Source organism: Lynx canadensis, chromosome D1, assembly GCF_007474595.2.
Source record: "Lynx canadensis isolate LIC74 chromosome D1, mLynCan4.pri.v2, whole genome shotgun sequence".
NCBI lineage: Eukaryota > Metazoa > Chordata > Mammalia > Carnivora > Felidae > Lynx > Lynx canadensis.
Genome location: NC_044312.2, coordinates 69,985,483 through 69,995,399, shown reverse-complemented (window position 1 = coordinate 69,995,399; position 9,917 = coordinate 69,985,483). Strand labels below are relative to the sequence as shown.

At 37.6% G+C, this 9,917-nt stretch overlaps 1 protein-coding gene across 2 annotated transcripts; it reads left to right on the top strand.

Annotated features, from left to right (window-relative positions):
* Positions 1–2,806: 2,806 nt before the first annotated feature.
* PTH (parathyroid hormone) lies at positions 2,807–5,812 on the top strand. 2 transcript variants are annotated; one of them, XM_032595019.1, is made up of 3 exons: positions 2,807–2,975; positions 5,030–5,120; positions 5,240–5,812. In XM_032595019.1, exons 1-3 carry the CDS (start codon positions 2,873–2,875, stop codon positions 5,499–5,501), a joined length of 456 nt encoding a protein of 151 aa, XP_032450910.1. In that variant the 5' UTR covers positions 2,807–2,872; the 3' UTR covers positions 5,502–5,812. The 2 variants fall into 2 exon arrangements, with proteins under 2 accessions (XP_032450910.1, XP_030188746.1); XM_030332886.2 differs by lacking the exon at positions 2,807–2,975 and having other exon boundaries at positions 4,236–5,120.
* The last annotated feature ends 4,105 nt before the right edge of the window (positions 5,813–9,917 follow it).

Below are 9,917 nucleotides of genomic sequence, written 5' to 3'. Positions count from 1 at the left end.
CTCATCCGTCTGGAATTAGGAGAACTGTGGCTGATTTCCTAGCCCTGGAAGTTTCTTCTTCATGCCAAGTCCCCAAAGTCTTACTAATTCCTATTGCTCAAACAGAAGGAAAAAGTATCTGTCTAAAATTAAACCTCCCATAATGCAAGAGAAAACACATGGCTCTTTTATTTTTCCCAAATGTGAGGACTACAGTATGTTGTCTGATCCCAGTTTTGGAGAACTTGAGAGTCCTAAGAAAGGCTGAGCTTTTCAAAGCAAAAAGCTGTGCTCAGCTTTTCTGTCAATGTGACATCAGCCTCTTGTGCCCACATAGCCCCTAGCCCTCTTATTTCTTAAATAATGTCCTTCTATCAAGTGACTGTGGTTCCAGACCCTGATGGTTCAGATAAACAATGTGCCAAGTCCTGGCAGCAATATCTCTTCTCTGTGGGAAGGTCAGATAGTCCTTTAAAAAATCTGAGAGACACAAAAATATTACTAATACATGCATGAATTTAGAAAGGACTGCAAGGTAAAACTTCTTGTCATACACACAAATACCTTCTACAACTTGTACCTAAGCTCCTTCTATGGGATCATCGCTCATCTCCCCCTCTCCTCCCACTTGCATATATTCAGTCTTCATGGCCTCCATGCTTTTGCATATGCTGTTCTCTCTGTTCTTTTTCACCTTCTCTGGTGGAAAACTCCGTCATCCTTGAGAATATTTCAGCTTCTCAGTAAAATAGCTCCCATCAACTCTATGGAAATTTAGTTACTTCCTTATCTGCATTTTTATAAGCCTTTGTTCACATCTCTATTATAACCTATTATATTATATGGTAATTATGTGTTAAATTTGAGGGCAGAGATCATATCTCAATCATCTAGTGCTCAACATAGCTCCTAGCTGATAATAGATCCTCAAGGCATTTTTTAAACAAGTGAACATTGTCTAAACGGTTTGCTTAATTTGTAAGAAAAACTAATTTAGCAATATGGTTGTCTTCAATGAGACAATTTATTCTTATTTAATTGCAATAGGAAGAACACAGTGAAAGTACTAACTGCATCACTCCTGGAAGGCTGTCAATGATGTCAAACTTCCCTGAAGAAGTGGAAAAATCTACAAATTTAAAATGTTAAACATGGCATTATAATAACAGTGAAAATGTGTTTATAAAATCATTCGCATTTCCAATTCTCCTTCCCCTCAACAGTGTATAACAAAAAAAAAATGATAAACAAACACCACATGGATACTTTGCATGAGAAGAGGTCTTCAAAAAACCAAAGTAATAGATTTTTATGGTCTGGTTTCATGGTTCAACCATCTGCTACATAGGAATCTCTATATTCTCCTTAAAAAATCCTCATGTAGCTTCTACTTGAACTCTTGCAGTAATGGGAGAACTCACTACTTAAGAAGGTACTTGATTCTTTATTTTAATAATTAAAATATCCAAGTTGAGCTCAAATCTGCCTTCTTGTAATCTTTAACCATTAAACTCCATCTTTCCTTCCTTAAACCACAGAAAACATTTCTTCTTCTGTGTGATAGCCCCATAAAAAATTAAAAACATCTATATAGTCACCCCCACGTCTTTTCCAGACTTTTCCAATTTCATTCAACTGCTTCTCATTTGTCATGTTTTCCAACATTTTTAGCAACCCGGTTCAATCCTCTAGCCATGTTGCATTCTGTCTCTAGCACTTCCAAAATGGAGTCTGGACATACACTCCAGGTAAGATTTGCCCAGTAAAGAGGATTTCCCAGAGCAGGACTCATGCATATATCTCATTCTAGACTCTGTATAGGTACTGTCCAAACTTGGACTGGCTTGCACTTGAGGTAGAGTTGAACCTTGGCAATGGTTAGCAAGAAAGGGGATAATATGAAGCCTGGATAGGACCATAGCTAAGAAAAACAATCCAGTTCTGGGACTTTAGGTGGGAGTCAAGCTGCCTAAATGAGCCCTGGATATACCCAGGGCATTCAAGAGGTTTCGAACTGAGACCAGACTGTACCAATATTTGAAATCAGACAGGTGGCAGTACTATGCCTCTATTAGATTTTGGAGTAGGCCCTTAGTCACCAACGGGGGGAACCTGAGAATCAAAACCCAACCTCTGGGCAAAAAGGCTGCAAAAGGCTAGGCAAATTAAAGACTGGAATGCAAAGAAGGGTTTCATTTCTAGGGCGAAACTGAGGTAGTAAGAATCAAAATGGCTCTGGAGTCATAAAGACCTTTGTTGAATTCCATCTTCTCCACTTTCCAAACCCAGTTTCCTCATGTGAAAGCTGGGCTAATATCAGCATTTACTTTAAGGGATTGCTGCGAAGACTAAATGGGATAATACATATAAAGTCTGGCATATAGTTAGTGCTTATCAAATGTTTTCTGTGCAAATTAAAATGCATAAATGAAATTTAAGTGAAATGAATTTTAAGATAATTTCACACTTGAAGCTTTAAAATTAATTACAAGGTGCATTTTCTCAAAATATTTTTAACACTTCCTTTAAGAAAAGCAGTATGTCTATTTTTTTTTTTTGAAATAGGAATAATATGGATTGGTTGAAAATGGATTCCAAAGTAAGAATAATATAATGTGATTCTTTACAACCCTCACAATAATTATACCAATAGTGTTACAACACTATATATATTGTTATATATAACACTATATGTTATAACAAATACACTTATTTTCAGATTTTACTTTCAAATAATAGCTCTACCATAAATCTTTGAAATCAGTCTTTCTTATAAATTCATTAATCCCATCACAATTACACTTCAATATTTGTTAGAAATCTTTCCATAAACCCTTTTCCCAGCCCCACACTGTTTTCCTTTTAATATCCAATTATTTAAAATTTAAGAGGAATGGGCACCGCCCAATGGGGGTGGGTGTGTGGCTTTGAACCTATCGTTACTATCCAGAGAATGGGGAGTGACATTATCTGTGACAACAAAAAAGCTTCTTTTGGTGAGTGGAAGACCTATATATAAAAGTCACACTTGAGGGTCTCTACAGTCTAATTCATCAGCTTTCACCAGTTCACTCAACTTTGAGAAAGTATCAGCTGTCAAGACACCTGAAAGATCTTGTCACAACCTTGTGTGGTAAGTAATATTTATATTTTCTTTTAAATTTCATTTGAGGTTTTTTGTCATTATGAAGTAATTACGTGATGTGTGCTATTTTCTGCAAATATGCTGCTTGTTCAAGGTAAATTATTAAGGGAGAGTTTGAATTATGGTTAATATAAAAGAAATTTATGCTGCTAAAATGCTCTTGAATCATACATTTTTGTGATTAAAGTCTTTTGAGATGCTTTGTTTTTCTAAACTCATCTGAAATTACACAGAAAATAATTAAAATTTGGCATGATATGCTCTAATGGTTATCTTACTGAAATTTTGAAATAAAACAGCCTAGTGAGGAATGAGTAATTCTGATTTAAATAGCCGATACAAATTTGTGTTGTGTTAAAATTCATTTTAATGCAGAATATCCTTATCTAGATGGTTTGTTTTATGACTCGTGGAGAGCTCAATCTGTGTTACAGTTGGAGAAATTCAGTTTTACTCCTGGATATTTATTCCGTTTACATAAAGCCTTTTCAAAATTGCTATTCTGAAAACTGTATGTGAATTTTAAGGGTGTTTTACAACTGTCTTTTTTAAGCTTTTTCATGACATTCTTGTAAGAAGCTCTTCTCTCTATTAAGAATAAGGAAGCTGGGGCACCTGGGTGGCTCAGTCCGTTAAGCATCTGACTCTTGATTTTGGCTTAGGTCATGATCTCAGTTTGTGAGATTGAGCCCCGTGTTGGGCTCTGCACTGACAGTGCAGAGCTTAAGATTCTCTCTCTCCCTTCCTCTCTCTGTCCTTCCTGCTCTCTCTTTCTTTCTCTCAAAATAAACAAATACACTTAAAATAATAATAATAATAAAAGAACAAGGAAGCCAAGGAGAGATGTCTTAAGTCACTAGGTGGATGTGACAAAGCTAGGACCAAATCCCAATGCTGTAGCTACAGTGCCTGTTTCTAACATAAACCAACACTGAAGAATATTCATTTGTTGCTCCATCAGTAGTCTTATATTGCAGAATAAAAATAAATGTGGATTATAATTTTTCTTATGCTACTTCTAAATGATGCCGTTTCCCTTTAAAAATATGAGCACATAGCCATTCTGTGTATGTTAAAATGGAGAACATTAAGCGTTAAGAAAAAGCACTTCTGTAATAATAAGCTTTGCAATTATTGAAATGCAGATTAAGGTAAGACTGTTCTATTCTGAGATGAAAAGCTTTATGGGCAAAAGAGGAAAGTGCTAAAAATTATACTCAAACAAGATTGTTAATAAAATAAGTCAAATAAGATAGACAAGCATTCCATATGGAGCCAAGGCTCTAACTCCAAAAACAATTAATTAATGATTAGATGATGGATTAGATCATTTTAAAATACTTTGGCACATTCTTTTTAATGATAGAAGTGTGCATTAATTCATTAAAAATCTCTAAATCAGAGCCTATTCGTTTGATATTTATGACTATTATTGTAGTGCCTGAAATGAAGTTGACTTATGAGAAAAGAAACTTGCTTAGTAAATAGTGTTAGCAAGTTACCTAATTAAGAGAATTAGCCATTTTCAAGCAAATTATAAGCACTTAATCATAAGCAACATAAAACGTGGGAGGAAATTCTAAAAAGTAAGCCTTTTCAGTTCTCATGTGGCTTAAATTCATATATTAAAAATTGTACAAAACTCTTAAAAGATACTTAAGAAAGGAGAACTAATCTGACTAATTTCAGAGTCAAATTTTGTGTGTATACAATATATACTAACGTATCTATAAAATAAAAGAGACTGATTGTCAAAGTCTTTCATGAAAACCAATTCAATTACTTGGGATTTCTGTAACACTTTGTGCAGTTGTATGGCTGTAAAGGCAACTACTACAAATTTGATTGTACAGTTTGACACATTAAAAATATTTTTAAACCCTTCCATTTTCCTTTTCCTTTTAGTGAAGATGATGTCTGCGAAAGACATGGTTAAGGTCATGGTTGTCATGTTGGCAATTTGCTTTCTTGCAAAATCGGATGGGAAACCTGTTAAGTAAGTATCGTAAACTGTTCTGCATGGTGAGGGCATGGGAGCTGGATTTTTAACGTTGGCTTTATGATTGGGAAGGGGGGAGCTAATGGAGTGGTCCTTCCCATTGCTGTTCTCTCCAGGAAGAGGTCTGTGAGTGAAATACAGTTTATGCATAACCTGGGCAAGCATCTGAGCTCCGTGGAGAGGGTAGAATGGCTGCGGAGGAAACTACAGGATGTACACAACTTTGTCGCCCTCGGAGCTCCAATAGCTCACAGAGATGGTGGTTCCCAGAGGCCCCGAAAAAAGGAATACAATGTCCCGGCTGAGAACCATCAAAAAAGTCTTGGAGAAGCAGACAAAGCTGATGTGGATGTGTTAATCAAAGCTAAATCCCAGTGAAGACAGAGCAGAGCACTGCTATACACAGGATAGGGCAACAAAATTACATGCTGCTAACATTCTCAAGCTTTGAAGATCACCAAATGCCAATATTTACGTCTAATCCATGGCTAGCCACGATAGCTGAAATTCTAATTGATTGTTTTGATTCTACTTTTATTCATGTAAGGCCTCTTTTAATTATTCCATTTCTGTTGTTTATTCTTTTTAAAGTATGTTATTGCATAATTTATAAAAGAATAAAATTGCACTTTGTAACCTCTCTCCCATCGTACACTGCAAAATAAAAATTTAATGATCATAATTTTAAATAAATGAAGTTAAAGAGTTCTCATTTGTTATAAGAACGTTTTCAGGGCACCTGAAAGCTCAGTCGGTTAAGCGTCCGACCATGGCTCAGGTCATGATCTCACAGTTCGTGGGTTCAAGCTCCGCGTTGGGCTCTGTGCTGACAGCTTAGAGCCTGAGCCTGCTTTGGATTTGTGTGTCTCTCTCTGTCTCTCCTCTGCTCATGCTATCTGTCTCTTTCTCTCAAAATAAATAAATAAACATTAAAAAAATTTTAAGAACACTTTCTGGGGTTATGACTAATACCAAAGTGTTTAAACTGGTCATGAGTAGGAAGAATAATGCAAAATGTTTTTTTAATTATGTGTCTTACAGTCCCATATTTTGGACATCATTTTTTTAATATTACCAAAATACTAGGTCCTGGAATCCTTACTAGCTAGATACTATTGCTCTCTTCATTTCAGGAAATTAAATGCCTTGCAAGGAAAGGCAAAAAAGTAGTCTGAAACTTGAGAAAACATTTGTCTACACACAAACCCACTGATCGTATTTCTAGACTGGACCCCAAATTGTAAAGAACAGAACTTTTGGGGGCACCTGACTGGCTCAATCACTTAAGTGTCCGACTTTGGCTCAGGTCATGATCTCATGGTTTGTTGGTTCAAGCCCCACATCAGGCTCTGTGCTGACAGCCCAGAGCCTAGAGCCTGCTTCGATTCTGTGTCTCCCTCTCTCTCTGCCCCTACCCCACTCGTGCTCTGTCTCTCTGTGTCTCTCAAAAATAAATAATAAACATTAAAAAAATTTAAAAATAACGAATACAATGTTTGTATTTATTAGGACATGATTTCATTCATTTGTCATTTAACAAATATCTAAATTTAGTATCCTTTATTTGTCATGTAATAGATTAGACACTGGGCATAAACTGGTAAACAAAATGGACACAGTTTCTATCTTAATGAGGCCTACAATTTAGTATGCAAGACAGATATTAATTCACTATTAATTTTGATAAACACTCTGAAAGAAAAATACAAGACACTCCAGAAGTGTAAAATACAGACGCTGGTTCTACTTAGATCAATGCTGTGCAACAGAACTTTCTGTGATGATGGAAATGTTCTATATTCTGTCTTGTCCAATACAGTGTCTACATGTGCACTTAAAATGTGCCTTGTGGGGGTGCCTGGCTGGCTCAGTCAATAGAACACACTACTCTTGATCTTGGGGTTGTGAGTTCAAGCCCGATGCTAGGTGTAGATATTACTAATAAAAATAAATAAATAATTTTAAAAAATAAAATATGCTTTATATCCCTGAGGACTAAGATCCCATACTGGCCTCAAACAGTTTGTGTTCTAAAGAAAACAGAGATGTAAGCAAGTAATTACAGTGTTATAGGTGAAATGCAAAACACAATGATACACAGAGAAGGGAACAGATCTTCTTGATGTAGGGAACAATGGAGATGGGACTGAAATGGCAAGTAAATTTTGCAAAATGTACAAGAATATTAACAAATGTCTGGCATCCTGGTGGAATCAATCAGGCTTTGGTTGAAATGCAGAGAAGAGAAGCTACTTCCGTTAGTTTATAGAAAGAGATTCATTACAAAATCATTGAGAATGCTGATGAAAACAGACTCTATGTTAAACTTGGAGGAAAAACTCACAAAGTCACCAAGAGAGTTGTTCTGTCTTCTCATCTCCGCAACTGACTGATATTATCATGAGACTGCCCTGATCAGGAGGCAGCTGCTTCCTATTGCTGTTCCAGAAACAAACTGTACCTGCCATGACCAACCGCAGCAAAAAAAGATGGCAAGCCCTTTGCTTCTTGACATCTGTTGGGCCTTGTTGCTAGAATCTGGTAACACTAACACAATAAAATCAACCCCTTCCACAACAGGGCTTGCCAGCAGAAAGGGGAAAGTGGCAGAATCACCTTATGCCTGCCCCTTCTCCCAGGAGTGCATATGATTGGCTGAACCTAAACCTCTTCTAGAACCTTAGCAGCAGAGGTGTCTGGAGAATGCAGTTTTTCAATTTCCAGTTTACTATCTAATACAAGAATAAGCAGTAGAAGGTGGTGTGGATGGTGCCTCCAGCTCCCTGGTAGCGTCCAGCCTCAACGAGTATTCTTAAATATGTCTCCTGATGGAACTGTGTGAGAATTTCCCTGGATGTTTACTCAGGGGCAGAATCCTGATACATAAACAAACTTCGCAAGACTCTGAATCACATGTACGGTTTCTATTCCCACCAGGAGAACTAGGCATTTCTATTTCCACCTACAATTGGAAGTATGCACATTTATGAAAAGTTGTGTCACATTGATGGTAAGTGGTAGCCCATTGTTTTAATTCACCTATCTCTGAATACTAGTTAGATTGAACTTCTCTCTACGAACTGGCCACTTGGTCTTCTGAGTCCATGAGCTGGTTTTTTTTTTTTTTTTTCCTTAATATCCTTTGCCAATTTTTCATTGATTTTCTGGCCCTGTTAATTCTGAGTTCTTTGCATATTCTAATATGAATTCCTTATTGGTTTTATTTTTGTTTTTTATTTTTTATATGGGGGAGGGGCAGAGGGAGAGGGAGAGAGAATCCCAAAGCGGGCTTCCACACTGAGCATGGAACCCGACATGGGGCTCAATCTCATGACTGTGAGATCATGACCTGAGCCTAAATCAAGAGTTAGATGCTTAACCTACTGAACCACCCAGGTGCTTCTGTGTTTGGAGAGTCTTACTGAAGAAGTCTTTCCCCACCCCTAGGTCACAAATTATCTCTTATAACTACTTTAGTGTTTTACGTTTCACTTTTAAGTATTTATCGTTTTGGAGTCTAATTTTGTGTAGGACAAAATATTATATTGGAGCTTTATTATTTTTTATATGGACAGTTAGTGTTCTAAATACCATCTATCAGTGTGCCTGTGTGGCTCAGTCAGTTGAACATCCAACTCTTGATTTCGACTCACGTCATGATCCCAGGGTCGTGGGATTCTTTCTCTCCCTCTGCCCCTCTTCCCCACTCATGCTCTCTCTCTCTCTGTAAAAACAAACAAGCAAACAAACAAAACAAACAACAAACACCATCTATTAAACAATTATTTTCCCATAGCTTTGTAGGTAATTTTAAAAATCACATTTTAAGTTCTCATGTAAGCATAGGTTTATTTATTTACTTATTTATTATTTGAGTAGTGAAAAAATGTTTTATTGTGTTCTTTGAATCAACTTTCAGTCCCTGAAAGGTCAGTATCAGATGGGGTCCCACAAGTCACTCTCCTCTGACTTCCTCTCACTGCTTAACTTAATCCTTGGATAATGTGTGTCTCTAAGTATCTTTACCCCTATCATTCTCCTCCCCATGTGGCCCATACACCACAAACCTTCCTTCCCAAGTCTTCAGGGATTGGGCCTGTAAATATCCAACCTAGTCTGTGCAGAACTCGATAGAAACAAGTTCTTGGTTCCATTTGGAAGCAGCAGTTCATGGAAGTGGACCCAGGACATGTTGGAGAAGAAACAACCTGCCCCTAAACAGTGGGTCTGTTTGGTCTAGTTCAACTTCATCCCAAGCAAAGTCCAGTATTTAGAATAGTCAGTTTTTAAAATCAGTGATTTACTTTTGCAGTTCTTATCCTAAAGCTTCCTTTTCAGCAAAACAAACATATAAATGTTATGCCCAGAATTCGTGATCCCCAAAGACCACTAGGGAGCCGAGTCCGATGCAAAAGCAAAGAGCCTTTATTCGAGCTAGCTCGAGCTCAATCCCCTACCTGCACCGACGCAGCAGTGACATACCAGGGAAAGAGAGCGAGTTTCAAAAGGACAAAGGTTTTATTGGGGCCTGGGGGCAGTTGGTGAGGTAATGGCTATGGCCTCAGCCGATTGGCTGGGGAAGGGTCCGAGTCCTGTTAGGCAGGTGAGGGGGGGTTTACTCAAGGGGAGGAGGTGTGGTCAAGGTGAAGAACACAGAACAAGATGGAGTCGGCCGGCGTAGGCCCGCCCTTTCATTCCCCCCTTGTCATGTAGCTTAGGGACCCAATCATGGGACTGGCTGCATTTATGGTGACAAGGGGAACAGAGTTTGGAGGTTTACACAAAGTTCTGGGA